Source organism: Phacochoerus africanus, chromosome 1 (genome assembly GCF_016906955.1).
Source record: "Phacochoerus africanus isolate WHEZ1 chromosome 1, ROS_Pafr_v1, whole genome shotgun sequence".
NCBI lineage: Eukaryota > Metazoa > Chordata > Mammalia > Artiodactyla > Suidae > Phacochoerus > Phacochoerus africanus.
Window position 1 is genome coordinate 191,891,006 of NC_062544.1, and position 25,780 is coordinate 191,916,785.

The window sequence follows — 25,780 nt, forward strand, 5'->3', positions numbered from 1 at the left end:
ATTTCATTTGTCTCAAGATACTTTTTGATTTCTCTTTTGATTTCTCCTTTGACCCACTGGATTTTCTAGAGTATGTTGTTTAGTTTGTATGTATTTGTGAATTTTTCAATATCCTCCATTTTTTCTTTCTAGATTCATACCATTGTTGGAACAGGATGCTTGATATGATTTCTTTCTTTTCTTTTCTCTTTTCTCTTTTCTTTTCTTTTCTCTCTCTCCCTCCCTCGCCCTCACCCTCGCTTTCTCGCCTTCCTGCCTTCCTGCCTTCCTTCCACTGTGCCTTTGGCATGTGGAAATTCCTGGGCCAGGGATCTGACCTGAGCTACTACAGTGACAATGACGGATCCTAAACTCACTGTGCCTCAGGGAATTCTTGACTTCAGTCTTCATAAATTTGTTAAGACTTGCTTTGTGGGCCTATATATAATCTATCCTGGAGAATGTTCTGTATGTGCTAAGAAAAAATGTATATTCTGGTGCTGTTGGATAGAACATTGCATCTATGTCTATTATGTCAACTTGTTCCATAATGTTATTCAAGTCTGCTCTTTCCTTATTGATTTCCATTATTGAAAGTGGGGTTTTGAAGTACCTGTCTATTATTGTATTGCTGTCTATCTCCTCCTTCAGTCTGTTAATATTTGTTTTAAATATTTAAATGATTCAATGTTGGCTTCTATTGGTTCCCAGGCTGATGTGATTACCTACAGAACTGTAGTTGAGATGGATCAGAACTGGGTCACCTGGCTGTTTCTTGGTTCACAGTGATATCCGTGGTTGGTGAGCGTCCTACCAAAGTCCTGTGTGCATGTGGATCATCTGGTCCCTGGGTGGGCAGAACTGCCTTTAGGACCTTGTTTAGTAGGGTTGGTTCTGGAACAAGGGTCCACTTGAGGATCTACAGTTGGGTGTGCAGACAGTGGTCCTGTTATCAGGTATATGGACTGATCTGCCTCTCTTTGGGTCCTTGGAGGGGCTTCTACTGGGCCACTGGGTGGGTCTCTGAACAGGCAGGCTTGCTCTGGACTGAGGTAGATAGGAGCTGGAAATAAATCCCAGGACTGCTTCAGTGTACATAGAAGGAACTGAGATCTGTAGTCATGGCTCTGAAGGGGTTGGTGATCATGTCCCTCACCAGGTCCCTAGCTGGGTAGGAGTGTTCCAAGACTGTTATGGGAGGGGCTGGAACTTTGTCACAGGAACATTTCAGCATCTCTGGTGATACAAATGAGTATGTCTCCAGCCAGATCCCTCAGCTAGAAGGACTGCTATGGATCTTGGCTGTAAGGGAATGGAGTCAGATCATGAGTTACTTTAGTGCCCACAACCAGGACCAAGGTCTGTGGGTCCATTACTGAAGCACAGGCAGACATGACTTCTCCTGTGTCCCTTGGCATATTGTGCTGATGACAGAACCAAGGTCAGATGGGGCTATAGCCAAGTCCACATGGGTTAGGACAGTTTCTGAATCTAGCTAGGACCACTGTAGTCATGTCATCCTCCTTGGTTTAAGCCTAATTTGTTAGAACAGCCTTCCCCTGAGGTTTTACAATCTTCTACCTGGATTCCTAAGTTCCTACAAGGGCATTTTTGTTTGTGTATAGCTTCCAAGTTCTGTTGCCAAGGGATAATACAAGCTGGGAAACTCCTGTTCTGCCATATTGCTGATGTCACTCCTGGCCAAATTTTAAATATTCAGTTATGGTAAAGAAAAGAGTGTTGTATGTATTTAAAACAGCTCATCTCATGAGATCTGCAAGAAAGTTTTGAAATTTCTATTACTTCTATTATGAAACAGTTTATTCTAAAACATGTATATTTGTAATGCTTTAAGTTCTAATCATCTGAGTATTTTAATTATCCTCAAAGTTGTAAATAATGATACCCCCAAAGTTATATTTTCATAGAAATTTCCAAATTATCTACTTCATTTATTACCAGTTGGGTTCAAAAACGGTCTTTTAAAAATAATAGTCTCCTCTATGCATATATAGTTTATTAATATTATTACCATTGAAAATAGTCTACAGGATTTCCTGTCATGGCTCAGCAGTTAACAAACCCCACTAGCATCCATGGCTTTGATCCCTGGCTTCCCTCAGTGGGTTAAGGATCTGAGATTGCTGTGAATTGTGTAGGTTGCAGATGTAGCTCGGATCCCACATTGCTGTGGCACTAGCATAGGCCAGCAGCTGTAGCTCCAATTGGACCCCTAGCCTGGGAACCTCCATATGCCATGAATGTAGCCCTAAAAATACAAAAAAAAAAAGAATCTACATTTATTGATGGTAGTGAGATTGAAACAAAATACAAATCTGACATATTTTAAGATTTAGGAGTGATTTTAACCAGTTTACTTAGACTTAAAAATTAGAAAACTGAGGCAAGGAGAAATTAGGTTACTTGTGAAAGTCAAAGCTAGTAAATGATGAAGCAGAGATTCAAATCCATGACTTTGTTATTTCATTTTTTTTCTATTTTGACTTATGGATTATTTCAATATATATTGTTTTAATTTCTAAGTATTTGGAGGGATTTTTCTAGATATCCTACTGTTAATATTTTCTAATTTAATTGCATTTTAGTCAGAAAACAAGCTCTGTCAGACTGCAAATTTTCCAGATTTCCTGAACTTATTTTTATCTTTGGTAATATTCCTTTTCTTGAGATATACTTTGTCTGATATTAACATAGCTAAGCCTGACATAAAAACAGGTTTTTTTGTTTACTCTATGGGATATCATTTTTCTTCTTTGTATTTTTCAACCAATGTCTTTTTGTAGATATCAGATAGTGAAATCTTGTGATTTAATTCATACTAACAATCTGTGTCCTTTAATTGGAATGTTGAGTCAATTAGTTCAGTATGTTTAGCGTGATTTTTTTACTAATTTGGTTCATCCCTACTTTCTTGTATCTTCCAGTGTCCCATCCATTATTTGCCCTTCTTTTCTTTCTTTCTTGACTTATTTTCAGTTAATTAAACAGTCTTTAGTATATAATTTAAAGTCCTCCTTATTGGATTTCTAGCTGTACTTTTAATATTTAAATAATTACTCTGGGATTATAACATGGATTTTTAATTTGACACAGGCTACTTAATTTTGTACTATCTCATATAAAAACTTTATAGTAAAAGTCCATTTGTGCCTCTTCCAACAGATTTTTGTATATTGTAGTTGAATCTCATATCAAAATGTTATTATTAACAAAATGACTATACTACCTAAGGCAATATACGGATTCAATGCAATCCCTATCAAATTACCAAGGATATTTTTCACAGAACTTGAACAAAATATTTTAAAGTTTGTTTGGAAGCACAAAAGACCCAGAATAGCCAAAGACATCCTGAGAAAGAAAAATGGAACTGGAGGAATCAGGCTCCAGGACTTCAGACTATACTACAAAGCAACAGTCATCAAAACCATATTGTACTGGCAAAAAGACAGAACTATAGATCAGTGGAACAGGATAGAAAGCCCAGAATTCAACCCATGCACCTACAGCCAGCTAATCTATGACAAAGGCGGCAAGAATATACAATGGAGAAAGGACAACTTGTTCAATAAGTGGTGCTGGGAAAACTGGACAGCCACATGGAAAAGAATGAAATTAGAACACTCCCTAACACCATACACAAAAATAAACTCCAAATGGATTAAAGACCTAGATATAAGACCAGACACTATCAAACTCCTAGAGGAAAACATAGGCCAAACACTCTCTGATATAAACAACAGCAACATCTTCTCAGATCCACCTATCAGAGTATTGACAATAAAATCAAAAATAAACAAATGGGACTTAATCAAACTTCAAAGTTTCTGCACAGCAAAGAAAACCCTAAACAAAATGAAAAGACAACCCACAGAATGGGAGAAAATCTCTGCAAGTGAATCAACTGACAAGGGATTAATCTCCGAAATTTATAAACACCTTCTGCAGCTCCATACCAAAAAAACAAACAACCCCATCAAAAAATAGGCAGAAGAGCTAAACAGACAGTTCTCCAAAGAAGATATGCAGATGGCCAAAAAACACATGAAAAGATGTTCAACATCACTCATTATCAGAGAAATGCAAATCAAAACCACTATTGGGTACCACCTTACACCAGCCAGAATGGCCATCATCCAAAAGTCTATAAACAGTAAGTGCTGGAGAGGGTATGGAGAAAAAGGAACCCTCTTACACTGTTGGTGGGATTGTAAATTGGTGCACCCACTGTGGAAAACAGTATGGACATGCCTCAGAAAAGTAAAAATAGAACTACCATTTGATCCAGCAATCCCACTCCTGGGCATCTATCCAGAAAAATCTACAACTCGCAAAGACACATGTACGCCAATGTTCATTGCAGCACTCTTTGCTATAGCCAAGACATGGGAACAACCTAAATGTCCACCAACAGAACAGTGGATCAAGAAGAAGTGGTACCTCTACACAATGGAATATTACTCAGCCATCAAAAAGAACGAAATACCAGCATTTTTAGCAATATGGATGGACCTAGACATTATCATGCCAGTGAAGTCAGCCATACAATGAAACACCAACATCAAATGCTTTCATTGGCATGTGGAATCTGAAAAAAGGACAGATGGAACTTCTTTGCAGAACAGATGCTGACTCACAGACATTGAAAAACTTATGGTCTCCAGAGGAGTCAGTTTGGGGAGTGGGGGGATGTGCTTGGGTTATGGGATGGAAATCCTGTGAAATCAGATTGTTATGATCATTGTATAACTACAGATGTGATAAATTCATTTGAATAATAAAAATGTTATTTATTATTTTTTCTCTATATGGTAAAATGCTATTTTTTGCTTAAATAATCATTCATATTTAAATAAATTTTGAGAAGAAAAATAGCGTTTTATATTTCATCATTTATTTACCATTTCTGGTGCTCTTAATTCCTTTTTATAGATCCAAATTTTAACCTATTGTCAATTTACTTTAGTTTGAAATATTGTTTCTCAAACTGCAGATGTACTTGATTAATTTTTAAACTTTTATTTATATAAATTTATTTTGCCATCATTTCGAAGAATTTTTTTGTTGTTGAATTCTGGTTTGATATCATGTTTCTTTCAGCACTTTAGGTTTGTTCCATTGAATTTTGGCCTCCATTATTTCTGATTAAAACTATCTATTATTTGTATCATTGTCCCTGTATGCAGGTTGTTGTGTTCCTTAATCTGCCTTTAATATTTTCTCTTAGTCTTGGGTTTTCAAAAGTTTGCTTAATGATATTTATAGAAATGGTTCTCTTTGTATTTATTTTAGTTGGAGCTAACTATATTTTCCTTTTTAAACTAAATTTGGGAAATTTCTAGTAATTACTTTTATGCCCTTTTCTCTCTTTCCTTTCCTTTTGGGACAGTTACATGTATGCTACATAATTGTTACTGTCTCTGAGGTCCCTGAAGTGTAAGTTAATTTTTAAAAAATATCTTTTTTTCTTTGTGTTCATATTGGGTAGTTTCTATTGATTTGTCTTCAAGTTTACTGTTCCTTTCCTTAGTACTAAGTCACTTAGTTCTAAGTACCAAGTGCTAAGGTTAACCAGTATTTTTTTTCTCTTTAGGGCTGCACCTGTGGCATACGGAAGTTCCCAGTCTAGGGGTTGAATTGGAGCTGCAGCTTCTGGCCTACACCACAGCCACAGCAATGTGGCATTCAAGCTGGGTCTGCAACCTACACCACAGCTCACCACAACCCCAGTTCCTTAACCCACTGAGCAAGGCCATGGATTGAACCCATATCCTCATGGATAGTAGTCAGGTTCTTAACCTGCTGAGCCACAAAGAGAACTTATCAATCAGTACATTTTTAATTTTAGATATTTTATTAGTCCATGCTAAAATTTCTCTTTGGTTCTTTTCTATAGTTTCTATTTTTCTGTTGAGATTCTCATCTCTTATTATGACAACATCTTTGCCTCAAGATACTTGAACCTAATTTTCATGGTTACTTTAAAATCTTTTTCTACCAATTCTAACATCTGGGTCATCTCGAGGTCTGATTCTATGGACTGTGTATTTTCTTAAATATGAGTCTCATCCTACTTCATTGTGTAGTAATTTTTAGTTTTATGGTAGAGATTTTGGGTGAAATTTTGTAGGGAACTGAAATTATGACATCATCCCTGCAGAGTTGTTGATTTTTTTTCTGTTAGGCAATTAAATAGCAATTAATCTTGTTCTTTCCATGCAGTTTTACTCTCTATTAAGTCAGGCCTATTTTGACTTTGAGCTTAATCCTAAGGTGTGGTCCTTTCTGGAAGGTCCTAACTCTGAACACATGGTCTTCTTGGGATTTCAACTGAATGTCGAGGTGCTCAGTGAGGTCTCTTCACACTGATACTTCAGTATCTCCTATCAATGCAAGTCCTCTAGTATTTTCATTTAGCACTTATTCCTGTAGCAGACAGTCTTGCTACACAAAGTCTCACTTCTCATATTGGTCAAGAACCTGCAGCAAATCCTCATGCAGTCTTCTACTACCATCCTCCTTATATAGCTAACTCTCTTTTGGTCACTAGCCCTGTAAATTATAGCACTTTGTCAGCCTGGTATTCTCATCTCTGCTTCCCCCAGCTCACTGAGATTGCAGTTTAGCTGGATCTCCAGCTCTCTGAGTTGGGGCAAGGAAACAACCCCAGCAAAAAACTTAGAAAATTGTGGGGATAGTTATGCGTATTGCCCTTCTCTCAAGGACAATAGTGCTGCTATGACCATTTTCCAGTGTCTAAAAAGACTTCTCTTTTTATGTTTTGTATTTATTTACAGAAGGAAGGCAAGTACAGTGGCACTACCTCTATCATGGCTGGAATAAAAAAATCCATGGGCTTATGTTTAATTTTCACGAAACCTTGTGAGACAGTATTGGTGAAGTAGGGCCTATCATTATAACCCAATTTTATAGAGAATTAAACTCAGGCAAACTGGTGAGTAGGAGGGTCAGAATTAAAACCTGACTGGTCAGATTACAGATTCCACGCTCTGCTTTAAAATGAGATGCTGCCTCTGCAACATGAAATTATGTTTATTACCTTTGTCATATTTTTCACACTCTTTTTTCTCATATTTATTAAAATTTGCATTTTAAACTTTGCTCCCTCTTCTAAAGTATATAAACACAATATATATCCTGTTTCCAACTGCCCTCCCATAGCCTACCACAGGCTGTTGGTAGGTATTCAATAAATATTTGTTGAATAAATGAATGAATGTAGATGCCACTGTTATAAAACAATTTTGAAAAGACGCTCATTTCTACATTTTTGATATTTTAGACCTCATCTTGCCTGCCACCTTGTGGCATCAAAATTCTGCAGCAAAAATAAACAGCAGCAGTCTAAAGGTGGGAAATATGCAAAAAAGGTGACATGCATCATTAGAATCTTTACAGTTACACACATCAAAATATAATATGTTAGGAAAAGAGTTGTAGAAAGATTTATACTCTGGATAAGAAAGCAGTAAATAGAAACCAGTCTTAGGAATGTTCAAGACACCATTAATAAGCAATGACATTAGTTTGCCGAAGTGAGCACAGAGTTAATGTCTTTGACTGGTGACTCTAGGAATCGCTTTTGGTTGAAGTAGAAGAAAAACTGATATCCATATTTGCTGTTTTGGATATGTTATTTTAAAAAATGAAAAATTGTTAATAATTGTTTTTAAAGCCTTTGTATCCCTTACGTTTTAAAAGGCAATATTCAGCTAATTAATTGCAAAATGTATCTTTGTTGAACCTAAAAGCAAAAAGTTATAGTTGTAGTCGTCTGCATGACAAAACAATATGCACTTACTTTTATCACAAGCAAATCACATGATGGCTTTCAAGTTAACTTCTGTGTTAACGAATCTCATAAAGATATGCAGTAGACCTCACATTTACATAAAATTAAAGAAAGATGCTTCAGCAAATGCAAATAAATGCAAAAGAGGGATATTTTAATTTTGATCCATGATTAGTATCAACTATCATAATGTGGTAATAATACAAAAGCAAGATTCTACATTCAGTGTATAACTAATGGTTGAAAGCTATTTATAGACTGAGTAGCCTGATTAATTTATTTATTTTGAGAAATATGTTTATGTTTCAGACTCTATTTTAAAATCTGAGATCTTTAAAAACATTTTAATACTAGAATCCTGTGCACTGGCTTCTGCAGTTCTGCAATATGACAGGCCCAGCAAAATGATTTATTTCACTTGGTGCTTTATTAATTGTATGAATTGACTGTTTAACCTCTATTGATTTTCATTTCATACTTAATGTTCACCTTAGAAACATAAGCAAAAGTTATTTTACAATAGAATAAAAAGGATACAAAAGTTAATCCTAGCATAATAGGGAAGATTGTTTTACTATCCATCATTTTGTATCTCCCCTCACTAATTTTCTAGGTCTTGAAACAGCACTCTTAGTTTTAAAACAAAAGTTTCTAAATCTAAATAGTGAATCTAATCCTTGCATCCTCAGGAAAAACAGTATTTTATGGTTTCTTATATTTGGATTATAGAGTAATTTTGATTAATTTCATTACTTATTTTTATAATACTGAATTGAATTTTGACATGAGCATACCATTAATAATCTTTTTATTATTAAAAATAATTTTAAAGCCACCAAACATTCTAATATCCAGGAGATATTTTCCTTAATATGTAGGCCCTTTTGGTGGCAGCTCTTATGTGTAGTGAAAGCCATGGAGAAGGTGATAAATAAATACTTTCAAGTGCGTCTGAATCCATTATTGTTTATGTAAAGATTTTCTGGGCTATTTTCAGTTTCAAATATTTTTTCCATTGTGCTTAAAAGTCACCCAAGTAACCCAGAAATTCCAATGTTTTGATATACTGATATATATATTACATTTCCAATATTAGTCCTTTCAAATGGAAATGGAATAAAATTCTTTGACTTACCATATGTCCTGATACTGGGTTTGGAAACTATGGTTGCATAAGGCATTTCCAGAAAATAAAGAGTTGAATATCTTTTGCTGTCAAAGAGTATCCGTATTTAGATTCTGCAGTTTACTTAAGAAAATTTCTTTCAAGCACATTGTCATATGAATTTCAAAGTGATTTTGTTGTCTAAGGTCGTTGATGTCAAGCATAAGCCTGTAAGCTTGAAGGTCTCCTTAGGGCTGTGAAGAATCTTTGGTGGAATTTTTACATCATCGTGGATATAGAGTTGAAAAGGAGTTTTTACCATGTTGGCAGGTCTCCCAATTACATAATGAACCTTAACATAATTGATGGTTATGTTTCTAGTGGTTATGAACAGTGAGGGCATTATGTTTGTATGTTGACATTAGTTGTGTTATTTGTATCCAGAAGAAGTCCAGGATGTGTAAGATCAGAGAATGGATAAGACCAAAGCTCTAGTTAAATCACTTTCAGTCAGGCAGGGAGGGATAGAGGCATCATAATTCTAAGAAAAGAGTTACTTGAAAGGCATAATACAATCACTTTATCTTGCTGTACATTAAGCTGAATTTACTTGCAATGAAAGCAAGGACTTTAGGAAACAGGACATAGGAGAGGAAATTTTTATGGAAAAAAAGATAGGCCTGGGTAATCCTGAGGATACTTGGAAGCCACAAGATAACAGAGTTCAGAAGAGGGATAGAAATATATAAAAGAAGTCTTTAAGGTCATAGATTAAAAAAAAAATTCATATCTTTGGATAGCGGTCACACCCACTCTGTGTAGCATCCTTTGAATTAGCTATGCTATCACCAAATAAACCATAATCCTTCAAGTCTTTGCTCATAGTTCATAGCTGGAATTTCCTTCTACCACTCTCCATATTTTGGACAATTTTGGAAATCCTTTTCATGCCTCATTTAACCTTATGAATTTCCTCCTTCTTTTCTGCAATAATTTGCTATTACAGTTATCTGTCTTTTTAATTTTGTCCTGCACTATGGATAGTTATTTATGTGTCTATTTCTTCTATTTCTTCCATTAGGGTTTTTTTTCTTAATTAGGTATTGAGATGCCCTTTGTGATCTCTGTGATTGTCTAGCTTAACATAAATCAAGTAGTAAAGAAATGTTTTTTGTTTTGTCTTTAAATTTAAATGGAATCTAAGTTAATCACATAAGCTCAAATAATATCATCTCTTTGTATGGATGGTACTTACTTGTTAATATTAACACTTCATTTTACCTGTGTGCGTGATTCAGGGCAAGGTCAGGTTTCCTCATCCGTAGATAGCACATAACAAGCTTTGTCTCAATGAAACTTGCCACACTTGCTATATCTTCAGCAGATGCTTCAAATGGTTTTCCCAGAGCTGCCCCTTTGCTACAAAGCTTTAAAAACAAAACAAAAACAAACAATGCTTTAAACTTTCTAATAATCTTGACATATACTTTACCTTTAAAATAAGCAAAACATAGATTTGTACACATAGTTTTTCCAAACTACAAGTAATATATTAACATTTTGATTATAAATTAAATAAAGTGTTACTGTTCACTATTAAGTAACTGTAATATAAAATAAGTAACACACTTTACTGTAAAATGCTTCCTGTAAAATATTTTAAAAGTATGATATATTTTAAAGGGGTGCCATTAGCTAAGAATGTCTGTTTTAAAAATAAAACACACAATAAGCAAAGATATTAACAGAAAACCAAGGTATAAATCATATTAAATACTAGTGCTTTTATGAAAACCCAACTGAGCAGTGATCTAGCACACTATCAAGTTTGATTTAATATAATAAGGGGTGTCGGAAGTAAACTCCTAGGAGCCATTAACATGATTGGTGATTAATTTGAGTCTGAATCATATTCTCTAGGATGTTATTGAAAGAAAAGAAGTGAAAATTTATTAGAATTTATTGGCAGAAGCCATAGTATCTGAAAAACATGGCAGGAATGTGGAATTCTTAATAAAAATTCCAGGAAGTCAATGGGTTCTGGGCACCATAGATAAACTCTAGAGGAAGAAAATAATTAATTTTTTAGGGGGGAAATCCCCACATTAAGATGTGTCTATAGTATGACAAGGCTAGACTGGCACTTCTTTCTTTTTTTCCCTCAGAGTTTTCTATTGTTTCTTAATCAAGGCTGGTGCAGAAAGAGAAAGTCCACCTGTGTTTAGTGACCTTATTCAGAGTATCTGCGTCTTTGTTCTTTATCTTCTCTATGTGTTTCATACCAGGAATGGTAATATTTGGAGTTCATACGTATTTATACATACCCAAACAAAACACTTCTTATATTCTAAATCCTATTTAAATGATATTGTTTAAGCTGATTTTTCTTTTACTGATTGAGGTTGCCTTGCCATTTATGCTAAAATTATTGTCAATTATTTTTTAAAGTGCAAAATGTTTAATGCTAGAGAGGGTGTGGAGAAAAGAGAACCCTCCTGCACTGTTGGTGATAATGTAAATTGGTACAACCACTATGGAAAACAGTGTGGAGATACCTTAGAAAACTATACCTAGAACTACCATATGACCCAGCAATCCCACTCTTGGGCATATATCTGGATAAAATTTTCCTTGAAAAAATAAATGCACACTCATGTTATTGCAGCACTATTCACAATAGCCAAGACATGGAAACAACCTAAATGTCCATCAACAGATGATTGGATTAAGAAGATGTGGTATATATACACAATAGAATACTACACAGCCATCAAAAAGAACGAAATAATGCCATTTGCAGCAACATGGATGGAGCTAGAGACTCTCATACTAAATGAAGTAAGTCAGAAAGAGGAAGACAAATACCATATGATATCACTATATCAGAAGTCTAATATACAGCACAAATGAATCTTTCCACAGAAAAGAAAATCATGGACATGGAGAACAGACTTGTGGTTGCCAAGTGGGGGGGGGGGGAGGAAGGGAGTGGGCTGGATTGGGAATTTGGGGTTAATAGATGCAAACTGTTGCCTTTGGAATGGATAAGCAATGAGATCCAGCTGTATAGCTCTGGGAACTATGTCTAGTCACTTATGATGGAGCATGATAATGGGAGAAAAAAAGAATGTATACATGTATGTATGACTGGGTCATCTTGCTGTGGAGTAGGAAATTGCAGAACACTGTAAACCAGATGTAATGGAAAAAATTAAAATCATTGTAAATGAAAAAAATATCTGAAATAAAAGTGCAAATTGTTTGAAAATGGCTATAGTCTGTTCTAAAATATATTTCTCTTCTTAATTTCATCTAAAAACAAATAAGCTGAAAGAGAATCTAGATGTTTAACATCCCTAGTTTGAGTGGGTAGTTACCTGGAGCCACTATCTTTCAAGTGGATCTCCTATCAATTTTGAGAATTCATGGCTTTTTTTTTTGGATCTTCTTTTAGTGCCACACCTATGGCATATGAAAATTCCCAGGCCAGGGCTTGAATCAGAGCTCTGGCTGCTGTCCTACACCACAGCCACAGTAACGCCAGATCCAAGCCACATCTGTGACCTACACCACAGCTCATGGCCCTGTTGAATGTCTGACCGAGTGAGGCCAAGGATCGAACCCATGTCCTCAAGGATCCTAGTTAAACATTACAACATTGTAAATCAACCATATTTCAATAAAAATATTTTAAAAAGATGATAAAAAACAATGTAAATGAACTTAGTCAATGTTAAGTTTGGTTGCTTTATAAAGATTACCTGATAATATTGGTAATAAAACAGACAAAACATTTAACAGTGATTTAATAACTGTTACTGCTGAACCACGACGGGAACTCCCTAATGTCATTTTTAAGTCTTTTCCAGTTTGATGAGTGAAATTTGTTACTGCATGAATTCAGTCAATACATATGTATTGAGTAATTACTAGTAATTGTCAGACAAAAATTACTGCCCTTAAATCTTAATTTGTGTTAGATATGTCTTTTAAATAAATTTTGGCTTATTTTAGTTCTATGTAAATTCCTGGTTTCCATTCCTTGCCTATTTCCATTGACCCGTTAATCTTCATCTTATTAATTATAAGAGCTCTTCAGATATATAAGCTGTTATTTCTTTTCCCATGCAACTATATACACATAAAAAAATGTAAAAGTTTTTCTCCTCAAATTACCCCTAAGAAAAGAATTAACTTCTGTTCATGTTCTTATAAGGACTTTGAGAGTACATTTCTCAATTATTTTTTTGGGAAAAAAAAGCAAAGACTTCTGTGGAAGATATAAAGTAAATGACCTTAAGGGGAAAGAGGAGGAGGGATAAATTAGGAGTTTGGGATTAAAATATATACACTACTATTTATAAAATAGGCAACAAGGACCTATTGCATAGCATAGGAACTGTGCTAGATAATTATAGGTTAATTTATAATAACCAATAATGGAAAAGAATCTAAATATATATATGTAATAATCACTTTGCTGTACACTTGAAACAACACAACATTGTAAATCAACCGTATTTCAATGAAAATATTTTAAAAAGATGATGAAAAACAAAGTAAATGAACTTAGTCAATGTTAAGTTTGGATGCCTTATAAAGATTACCTGGTAAAAATGGTAATAAAAGAGACACAGCGTTTAAAACTGATTTAATAACTGTTCTTAAGAGTCTGACTGCACAAACGTACATGTGGTTGTAAACAGACCTTAAAATCTAATTTAAAAAAGCATTGTAGTTGGTACATGATAGCTTCAGACAGCACCTCTTTTTTTCCACCAGTCCAATCCCACAGGACCCAGAGATACCTAAACAGATAGTTTTTTAGGGGAAAAAAAAGTTTTGGTAACATAGCTCTATAAAGCTCAGATCAGTAGAAAACAAAATGAGTAGAAATTAGGTAGTTTTATTTGTGAGTATATCATGATATTAAAATTATAGCCCTTCTTGATTAATTTTATCCTTTAAATTAAATCAGCATTTTTTCCAAGCCTTGACTGCTCCCATTTCATGGCTTTTTCACATGCGATCTTAAACAAAAAAGAAACAAGCCCCACATTGTATGTATCTTTTGCTCCTTCCTCCTCTGTGATCCTTTCTGCTGCCAAGAGCAGACACATCTCTTGTCTCAGACACACTTTTTTGTGGGATGAATGTGTGGGCCATTCAGGGAGTAGCTTCCACAGAGACATTAGATCCAATGTGGCAGGAGAAAGCCAACCTTCAGATTTAATAATATTTAAGACCGTCTATGATCACTGAGAGAAAGTGAAAAGTAAATGCCTGATCTTCTAATATCTGCATTATTCTCTACTTCTATGGGATTTGAGGCCAGAAAAAGAATAAAATGATCAATCTTAATACGCTAAAGAGCACACTTTATTAAACCAAAATAGAAGATGGCAAGGAAAGACAAAGGATAATTTTTCAATTTGTATGTAAATGGAAAAACAGGTAGCCTGCTGGGTAGGTTTATGTTATATACTGTAGGGATCTTGGTTTAATCAATCAAGTACTATAAGACAGAGAACTTTCTGATATTACCAAAGATTGCCTTATTCGTTTGCCAAAGTGGTACATCTTTGAAATAAGATTTGCACTAAGGCAAATTGTTATAAATATGTTGAAATTAAAGGTAGAATTATAGTAAATATACACTAAATTCTGGTTTAAGGATTATAAAAAACATTCCAGATATTTTGCTGAATTTTAAAATTTTCATGCAGACTTTTATAAAGATTAAGAAGGTAATTTTCCAGAAGATGAAAGACTTTAATGTGAGATATATTTATTCAAATGTAAGAAGGGAGACTTAGTTCAAGTTATATTTATCCAAAGCTATATGCTTTAGCTTTTTGTGAAATAAGTCATGGTGATAAGGTAATAAAAACTTTTAAACTATGTGATATAGTAATCAGTGACAGGATTTTGAATTAGGAAAAAAAATTAGGTATTAGTCTTTTGTTTTGAAAGGAAGCCTAAAATATTTTTGAACGAAGCATAGATAAATGAAAAACATAATATTTAAGGAAAAATGCAGTAAAAATTCTTATGGGTATAGTTGTTTTGATAAGAATGTAGGTATTAAAATGAAATTTCAGTAGTAAATTAGAATAATAAGCTCAAATTTTAAAAAGAAAATAATACCTATTTTACAAAATACATTTGAGTTTTCTGAGAAAGGATGCTAATATTTCAGAGTTATAAAACCTCTTTCTAAAGTATTTCAAAGTTTTTGTAAGAAATAGATATTAGATTTATTTTCAAAAATTGTGGCACAAAGGAATTTTAAGTTGTGTTTAAAAACATAAAAACATAGATGAAAAAATAACATAAACCTCAATAATAGTAGAAATAACCAAAATTAAATATTATATTATTGGTCCCATTCTTAAAAGTGCAACCATCATTATTCTTTCTTTTCTTTTTTTTTGTTTACTAAATTACAGTTGATTACAATGTTTTGCCAATTTCTGTCATATAGCAAAGTGACCCAATCATACATATATATACATTCTCTCTCTCTCTCTCTCTTTTTTAAAAATCTTTTTAGGGCCCTATAGCAGCATATGGAAGTTCCCAGGCTAGGGGTCAAATCAGAGCTGTAGCTGTTGGCCTGCACCACAGCCACAGCAATGCAAGATCTAAGACACATCTTCAACCTACACCACAGCTCATGGCAGCATGGATCCTTAACCCACTGAGCAAACCAGGGATCGAACCCATGTCCTCATGGATAGCCTTGACAGGAACTCCTACATTCACTTTCTCATATTATCTTCCATCAAGAGACTGGATATAGTTCTCTGTGCTATATAGTAGGACCTTGTTGTCTATTCATTCTAAATGTTATAGTTTTCATTTTCTAATCCGTCTTCCCCTTAGGCAACCACAAGTCTGTTCTCTATGTCTGTGAATCTGTTTCTGGATAGGTTCATTTGTGCCATATTTTAGATTCCACATATAAGTGATATCATATGGTATTTGTCTTTCTCTTTCTGACTTTCACTTAGTATGAGAATCTCTAGTTTTGTCTATGTTGCTGAAAGTGGCATGACTTCATTCTTTTTTATGGCTTAGTAGTATTCCATTGTATATACATCTATACATGTTATACATGTACATCATCTTCTTAATCCATTCCTCTGTCAATGGACATTTATACTGTTTCCATGTCTTAGCTACTTAGTGCTACTATGAATATAAAGGTGCATGCATCTTTCTGAATTGTAGTTTTGTCTGATACATGCCCAGGAGTGGGATTGCTAGATCATATGGTATTTCTATATTTTGTTTTCCGAGGAGCGTTCATACTGTTTTTCATTATGGTTGTACTAATTTACATTTCCACCAACAGTGTAGGAGAGTTCCCTTTTCTCCATGCTCTCTCCAGCATTTGTTATTTGTAGACTCATTATTCTCTAATTAGGATCATTGTTAGTAAGATGGATATTGCTAATAGATTCTCCCTTACTAGAGCATTGTATGATGAGTACCTGGGACATGATTTTGAGTAATCTCTGAAGATTTAGGAGAGGGCATTTTTATAGGAAAAAAAATAAGGCCTGGGTAACCCTGAGAATTCTAGGAAGCTACAGATAACACAGTGCTATGGAGTTCAGAAGAGAGAGAAATACATAAAAGAGATCTTTAAGAACATAGATAAAAAAGTGGAATGGAATTAATAAATGGAATATGAAGTATATTAAAATATGCTTATGCTATATTTTTACTTCATTTTTTCTAGTGATTTATTTTTACTCTATTTAATAAAGTATGAGTCCATGAAAGAGTGGGACAAAATCAAAGAGAATAGGGTTTTTTTTTAACCACATGCAGTGAAAAGAACTCTACTCAATAATTAGAAATTTAAATAACTAAGAAATTATAAAGAGAAAACAATCACAACTCTATTATTAAAAAATGACCACTGTTAGGTGTTAGGTATTGGTATGAATTTATCTATCTTATCTAGTTCCATATCTACCTATCTACCTAATCTATCATACATGTTTATCTTCCCATTTATGAAAATCAAATTATTCATTATCTATACTATTATGTTTTTTATTTTGAATACATCTTTGACATTAGTAAACATAGATTATAGCATTCTTAAATGGCTGCATAATTTTACTAGATCTCCATTTAATGTTTTCCCTAGTCTGAAAATTCTTAATGTCATAAATAATGTACTTTGAACAACCTCGTTATCTACATCTTTGCCACAGGTTTGATCATTTCTAAATTGTTATATTCTGTCTGTTATAAATGTTCTCTCACATATTGGAATTGCTGAGTCAGACATATATATTACAATCTAAAAAAAAGTATTTTAGAAAATGTATATCATGAAAGTGCTTTCCAAAAAGTTTTACATTTTTACCAAGATAATTACATCCTTGTTTTCCTATATACTTATGCACACTAGGTATTAGCAATGTTTTAATCTAATTATTCTTGGCTAATGAAATGGACAAAAAGGGCCCTTCACCTTAATTTGCTTACTAACTCAACCATTCACATTTATTGGTTATGTGTGTGCATATTGTTCATGAATTTTACTCGTTTTTAAATTGGGCTATTCTAATTCTTATTGATTTATTTTCAAAATATTGATATATTTTTAAATAGATCATTGATATATATTTTTTATTTTAAATTACATTTGGATTTTTTCCCACATTTTTGTGTCAGGCTTATGCTAGCTGTATAGAACAAATTGGAAAGATTCTCATCTTTTTCAATATGCTGGCACTTTTGGAAATAAACAATAAAAAATTTTGATCCCAACTCCTTTTTCTTATTTGATTATTCTTCTGTGTAGGTTTTCACTGTTTTGTATCAATTTTGTTAATTTATATTTTCCTAGAAAATTATCAGTTTCATTTGGAGTCTAAAGTATCATTACAATGAAGAACATTATATTCTTAAAACATTTTAAATGCCTGTATACCAGTAGTGTCATTCCTTTTTCACTCTCCATACTATATAGTTCTATCTTTTCTGTTTCTTAGAATTGCAGGGTCTTGATTGTTTTGTTTTCTTAAAAACAACACATTCTTAGATTAATTTATTAATTCTTCTATTCTGCTTCCTAATTCATTGATTTTGGTTTTTATGTTGGCTTTGTTATTTTTTTCCTCTTGATCTCCTAAGGGTTTTTATTTTGCTTCTCTATAGTTTTTTAAACTAGTATTTTAATCAAATACTTAGCTCATTTATTTTAGTTTTTCTTAGATGTGTGTTGTTGGTTCTGTGCTTCACTCAGGAAAAAAATTCATAGCTTTTATCACCATCTTTTCTGCCGACAGCTCTTTAAGAAAGTGTGGGCTTTTTATTATTCTTTAAAATGTTACCACCTACTTTGCTTAGTTACTTGTAGCATTAGGACTAGACTTTTTCTGCATATTTGTTAGTCACTTATATTTTTATCATTTATGGATTATCTGCTCTGGTCCTATACCACTTATATTTTATGCTCTTTTTCTTGTTAATTTCTATAAGGTCAGTCATGGATACCTGGTGTTTTGGAATGTTCTGCATTTCTTTCCCCATCCTACAGATTTGAATTCCTCTGGAGAACTATCTCTACCCCATGGGGTAGTCTTTTTCAAGGTATAGGTGTTATGACTGCAGGATATCAGTGTTGAAGAGCTCTTCTTTACTGTATGGGACAAACATTTGCCTGAGAATTAAGCTGATGTAGAAGTCATGAAGCCAAGGATGGAGAGGCTGGAACACATAACAATGAATCCTGAAAATATGTTCCCTTGAGTCAAAATATAAAAGATAACTCGAAAAGGCAGTATTCATTTGTTATTTCGAAAAAGTGAGATTAGAGAATTCAATAAAATAGAGAAAATTATAAGGAAATCAAAAATTAAATTGCAGAATGGATTTTAAAGTAGAAGCAATCAGTAAAGCATCAAAAAGTGATCATGTCACATCAGAAATGTAGAGGATAATCTCTTTAAAAGGAAAGATGTTAAAGACTCCATTGCAAATGAATTTTTACAATTTCTAAGACATTTTCATGTATGTAATTACATCTCAGTTTTTAGTCTCTCGATGAAGTAGACAACAATTTGTCCCACTTGACAGATATTAAAACCTGTAGGTGACAGGGGTCAGCTGCATGGTGATGGATGGTAAATAGACTTGTGCTGGTGATCACTTTTTAGTATACACAGATGTCGAATTATAATAATAACCTCCTGAAATTTATATAATTTTTAAAAAAGAAAAACCTATGCTAAAAAGAGGTCTAGTGATTTGTTAGTTTAACAGAGGATAGAACTGATTTTTTTTTTCTCAATGGAAAGTTCTCTTTTATCCACATCATTGTCCTAAGTTATTCTATTCACTAATTCTTTAAAAAATATAACCTTAGTACCTAGCACTTCTGTTAGACATTCAGTAGAACTTCTCATTAAAACTTACAGTAGCATTCTTTTGGAAAACTTGCCTTCAGGATTCCACCTGATTTTAATGTTCCCCTTCCCTTTTTTTCACTATGTAGACTCTTTCTTAAGGCTTGACTATGTAAGAACCTGGTTCAAGCCAAATGTTTGCTAGAGATTGGGTTGGTGGCTTCTTCTTTGTTCTCCTTGGAGCTCACCTCTGTGCTATTAGAACTTACATACAGAACTTTCTTTGCCAGGAGAATTGTAAGGGGAAAAAAAGAAAAACAAAACAAACTACAGCATCTTCAGTTCACTGATTTTTCTTTCACCATATCTTCTTAATGACTCCATATCTCAAGGTTAAATAAACCATTGCTTGTCAATTTCCATTTCCTAAATATGAAAGGGATTAACATTTATGTATGCATGGGTTTAAAAGGGGAGTACTTACAGTAGAATTAGGAGATGAGATAGTATTGAGCGCCTCAGAAGTGAGTCCTTCAACAGAGTAGGGGGACTGTTGGCATTCCAGTTGTAAAAAAACCCTGTGTCTCTGAACTGGGGATACAATATAGGTGATATTATATAGGTGATAATCTACTTTTTTCTCATCTGTTCTTCCTTGGGGCTTTGTTTTTTGGAAATTCTACCTGGTGTCTACCAGGCCTTTGTAATTATCCTTTTTAGAAATCTCTTCATCTGAGTTAATGCAAAGAGGGAAGGGCTTTAGGCATAACAGCTAACCATCATCCTATCCTGCAGATTTTTCGGTGGGATCTTTCTAATCAATTTTTAGATACCAAACTAAATGTTCACACACTCAACTAATAGTTTTCAATTTTAACAAATGTCTTGTTATACTCCCTTAACAGAGTGGAAGGAATCTCTATGCCATAGAATAACACCCATTGGTTTTGAATTTTGTCTGATCTTGTTACATGAGAAAGGAATGAATCAGAGAGTTCATTCCTTATAACTTTCTACATGGTGCCACATAGATCTACGAAAATGTCTCCCCGGGAGACACAGAGTGTGTGGGGCTAAGAGATGCAGAGAGTTATGTTCACACATCAGTGGACTTAAATGTACCATCAGGGTTTCAGGAGCAATGCTTTTCAGCCAAGTAGGCCATGATGTGACCTCTATTAAATTTATGGGAATAGGAGAAATGAGGTTACTCCCTCGGTGACAAGCTGTTGAATGACAGTAAAAAGTAATTAATCATTCCTACTCCTATTTGTTAAAATAGCTGTGCTTCAGTCTTTTCTTTTCTTTTTTTTTTTTTCTTTCAGGTAACCTTAAAATAGAGGTGTGGCCACAGTGGGTTCATTCCACGGTATTTCACCTTGATCTGACCAGCCAGTAATTTGCTTATGCTCTGAAGCATGTAGATGATACACATTAACCTTCAGGTTTTTTTTTCAGGGATACCCCTAAACTCTAGCTATCTGATGTATAAAGGAGATTAGAAAAATGGCAGGAGTAAGATGAATTAATACAATAAATTTTCCTTCCTTCCTGCCCCTGCATTTCAGCTCATAAAGCTAGAGATATTAAAATAAGATAATGTTAATAGCATGCTTGTTTCAAGGTAGTTATTTATATTATAAATATAATATCACATACAAATTCCAGCTCTTGTACAATAATTATAATTATTAGCATTTATTATTTATTGAGTGCCAACTATGTGTTTGGCATTATGTTAAGCTCTTCATACATAGCATCCCATTAGATACTATATTTTATAGATGGTATCTTTTAAAATATTATCATTCCTATTTTCAGGCGTGGAAATTGGGTTGAAGAGAGGATATTAACTTATTGGACCATAAGTTCTAAAATTATGATTCAAATCCAGATCTGCTGTCTCACCTAGATCCCGTGTTTTTCTCAGCTGGCCATTAAAGTGAGTCACAGTGAAATCCAGAAGGACAAATGTAAATTCTGACAGTTGTCATTAACATTGGTTTCTTATTTATGACTACTTCATTCATATTCATACATGCAGTGAGACAGATATATGTAATAGTCCAATGAGATATAGATGTTTATCTGCCTATGTATCTATGTAACTGTCTAATCTATGCATCTACTATCTATCTTCTATATCTATATCTATCTACTATCTATTTATCATCTATCTATCCATTCATCCATCCATCTAATCTCATCACCATTAAGGAAATAGTAGGATAGGCAGAAAAAGAGAGGGAGATCAACATGTTTTTTAGCATCAGGTAAGGCACTTTTACATACAAGAATTACTTAATTCCTACAATCACCTACTTTGTAGACAGAGAGTTGACTAATTCTAGAAGCAGGGAGGCTGGAACACGTAGAAATGGAGAGGAGGAGGACTACATGATGTGCACAAATGAGAAAAAGAAGAGATGGTGGAGGTGCTCACAGAGAAAAATGCACAGTTCCTGTAAGATCATGGGATCTTTGCCTGGGGTCCCGTGATGAAGGCCTTGTGGCTGCAGTGAGGGGCCAGCTCCCTAGGCAAGGTTTTTCTTTAATCTACTCCTTCACCTCTTTTGCTGAATAGCACAAAACTAAAATTAATATTTTGAGGACACTTGATAATAATTGGGATTTTTGTGGGATCCTTGGTCTTGATATATGAAACTACAGATGTATTTCTTTGAAAATTTATATTCATGTCAGTTAAATGTTTTTCATTACCTCATTTTATTTAAGTGGGGAAAGCTGGGATGTCTGGGAGTGTATATTTTCTTTGAAAATGTTGGGATAACATACTAAGACAAGTGAGGTAACAAAAAAATGATATGCTTTTGACAGGTCATAGTTTTCAAGAATTTAATAATAAAGGGAACAAACAAAACAAAAATCCACAAATTCAACGCCCTATATTACATCACTTGATTTCACACCCGTGTTCTCTTTATTAGGGACATTTATAGCAGTATTAATTATTTTGGAGCAAACTCCTATGGAGCAGTTTATAATTCAGGAATTGCCATGGAAAGATTGTAGAACAAACCACCCTAAACACCCTGGCATATAATATGCAGTTATTTTTTTGTCCACATATCTGCAGGTTGGCTGAAGTTGGCCGGTCTAGGTGGTTAACTCTAGGTTGATAAGGGCTTGTAACAGGAGCTATCTGAGACATGATACTTTCATAGAAAAGACAGGAGTAGAAGAGAGTAAGACAATTGGACAAGCACATTTAAAGCCTTGATCATTTGAGGTCCACTCCCATTCCACTGGCCAAAGCAAGGCACACAGCCAAGCCCAATGTCAAGGGCTGAGAACGTGGATGGATTGCGGAGGTATAATGCTATGACTGGGTGGAATAGAAGGTGAAGAAATGGATTCAATGATTTAATCTACTCCATGCAGAGAAATATAATTATCCCTCTAAGAATTTCTTTTCCAATTTACACATCCATACACCCTCATGGGAAGTTGCACTATGTGGGTTATGACACAAAGTTAGTCTGGGTCTCTACTACCACTGGGTTCTTCCTTTCCCTTCCCTACCATAGGTTCCTTCAGAACAGAAATAGTTCTGAAATTGCAAGTTCCACAGAAAGTTAAGGAGTTATTGTTTCAAAAACGTTTCTCAGATCAAATAAGCCAACTGTAGGGCTACTAAAACTACTTAATGATTAGTACTAATGTGTATTACAAATATCTAAGAGGAGGATATGGCATAAATATTTTACAAACTTATTTGACCATAGAATCTCCTTCATGCAACAAACTTTTTTTTTTTTTTTTTTTTTTTTTTAAAGAGCACCTTGAGGGCCTAGAATTTTGTGAAATTCATTTTGGAAAATGCTGTTCTAAGGCAACTTCCATCTTGCTTAATTCTTACTTTAAATGGGGCTGGCATCTGGTTAATATCCTAATTTTGGGATAAATGTTTCTAAAAAAGAATTTGAGGAGAGGAAGAAGCAGGTTTAGCACATCAGATCAGAAGGCAATGTAATCGTATTATTGACATGAGCTAGTATACTCTATTTCAATTTGTCTATTACTCATATTACTATTAAGCTAGTCTAATCCAGGCACGTCTCACTGCCTTTTAAAATTATCTTTTTAAACATTTCAGAGATATTTATATAAATATTTAATATATACTAGAAATTGTTACTTGTGGATGTCAAGAGTCTTTTTGCTTTTTTTATTTTTCTTCCTAGACCCAGAAAGAATGGAGTTCTGGGGTCATTTAATCCATACTGCCATACCAAGTATAAAATTCTGTTTAAAATAAAGTTATTATTATTATTTTTTTTTAGTTAGCAAAACCAATGGATATTTTCCTTCTCAGAACATGTTTCAACAAATACCTTGATGTTATGCTATGGAGAATAATACTTCTTAAAAAAACACCCATGAGGCCAAGACAGTTTTGGCTCAGTAGAAAATATTTTTTATACCTAAAATTTTTATGGAATGTTATAAATCTGGAAAAAAGCATTTTAATCAGCTGAGATTTCACGGCCAGTCAGGAATAATAAAAAGTTTGAAAAATATATTATGTCATGTAGATGAGGAGACTATATTAGTATTGTGACTTTTTAAGAGTTTTCTCTTAAAAATAGGATAAAGGAAAATTAATCATTAATTTTTCAGGTAAAATTTCAGTATGTTTTTGCTTAATCCCACCTCTTACCAATTTATCCTAATGTTAAAAAGAAAGATTATGAGCTACATGATATTCTGGCGATAGTGAACTGGAGGCCCTGTAACATGGAAGGACAGTGCATAGACCCTAGTTATGGGCTGCAAACTCTTCAGAACCTTTCAAGAGAGTTTCAGAAAAAAAAAAGGAGTTCCTGTTGTGGCACAGAGGAAACAAATCCGACTAGTAACCATGAGGTCATGTGTTCGATCCCTGGCCTCGCTCAGTGGGTTAAGGACACGGCATTGCTGTGAGCTGTGTAGTTTGCAGATGCCACTCAGATCCTGCATTGCCATGGCTGTGGCTGTGACCAGCAGCTGTACCTCTGATTCAATCCCTATCCTGGGAACCCCCATATGCCAGCTGCAGGTGTGGCCCTAAAAAGCAAAATAAATAAATAAATAAAAGTTTCAGAAGAGCAGCTGAGCAGTTAATCCTGTACTACTAAAAATATTTGTGTGGAGCTTTGGAATTTATATAACCCTTCTATACATTTTCTTATTTTCCCCTCAACAAAGCTCTAAGAGCCACTAACTCTCATTTTGTGGGTAATAAAACTGAGATTTAGAGAAATCTACTGACCTACCAAAGGTCACACACTTCATAAATAGCTGAGGAAGAAACTAAAAACAATTCTTCCGATTATGAATTCAGTGTTTTCCCATAACTTTGTATATTTCTTTCTGAACTCCTTTGTTCACAAGGTTTGTTTTCTGATTTCAGATGTAAATGGTTCATGTTATAAATTAGACTTCATCTCTCATAACTTTAGTTGAAAAATGGTAGAAAAAGTGGGAGTTTAGTGAAAAAAGTATTGTCTTCAAATTTAAATCTTTTAGGGGGAAAGAGGTATAAAAGCAATAAGAGGATCTGAATTCCTGAAAGGGACTTTAAAGCAATATTTATGGATTTATGCAGAGAAAAATTAGTTTTTATAGTACATGCAAGTCATTCCTCCATACAAGGATAAAACACTATTTAAAGTGCAGTCATTGAAGTTTGTATGTAAAAGCAGGCATGCTGCTTCCTGGAGTCGGTAGTGAGACATAACAGAAAGGAATACATTTGCTAGAGAACTAATCAAGATTTCAGGGGATGTGAGAACAGGTGATAACTTTGATGGCTCTCAGTCCAAGTGCACAAGAAGGGGACAATTACTTTCTCTTTTACCAACTATTACTCTCACATCAGAGTCTCCTAAAGGCTCTGAGAAAATGTTTTCCATTTCTGAAAGAAAGGGAAAAGATTCACCCAGACAAATAGGAAGTGAGTTTCTGTACTGACCTTTCTTGGGAAATAAAGGTTTAACATGAAGACATCACTTCCCAAATCATGCTTGTCTATATGCTAACAACAGGAATCCCTAGGAGAAAAATGTATGAGGGAAGAAAAATATATTTCTACCTCAATCAGCTAGTCAAATGTGAGGGAGAGAATTCATGAGGAAATGTGATGATTATAATGCTTCTGTAGTGAATTCTACCATAATGTAACTTAAATTTGTTAATATTCTTATCAAATAAATGAAATTATTTATTAAATATTTACATATGCCATGAATTGTGCTAAGTCCTTTATTACCTTATCAGATAGTTATATTATTTTCACTTTGGAGATGAATTCAGGCTTAGTCACTTAAATAACTTCTTCAAGGTAACAAAGTAAACAGGCAGAGAGACTGCAGGCATTTATAGGGAATCCTGAATATGCCCCCATTGGAGCCCAAGGTTCCCACTAGAACCCTCCTCTGGGTAGCAAGGAAGCCAGAATTCCCTGCTCAAATGGTCCAAACTCTTTTC

At 34.1% G+C, this 25,780-nt stretch overlaps 1 protein-coding gene across 1 annotated transcript in view; it reads right to left on the bottom strand.

Moving 5' to 3' along the window:
* The window catches only part of SPATA16 (spermatogenesis associated 16), a 205,790-nt gene that overhangs the window by 142,190 nt on the left and 37,820 nt on the right, over positions 1 to 25,780 (bottom strand). The window contains exon 2 of the mRNA XM_047755284.1: positions 10,200 to 10,345. Coding sequence (XP_047611240.1) covers positions 10,200 to 10,345 — 146 coding nt within the window. The remainder of the gene's footprint in view (positions 1 to 10,199; positions 10,346 to 25,780) is intronic.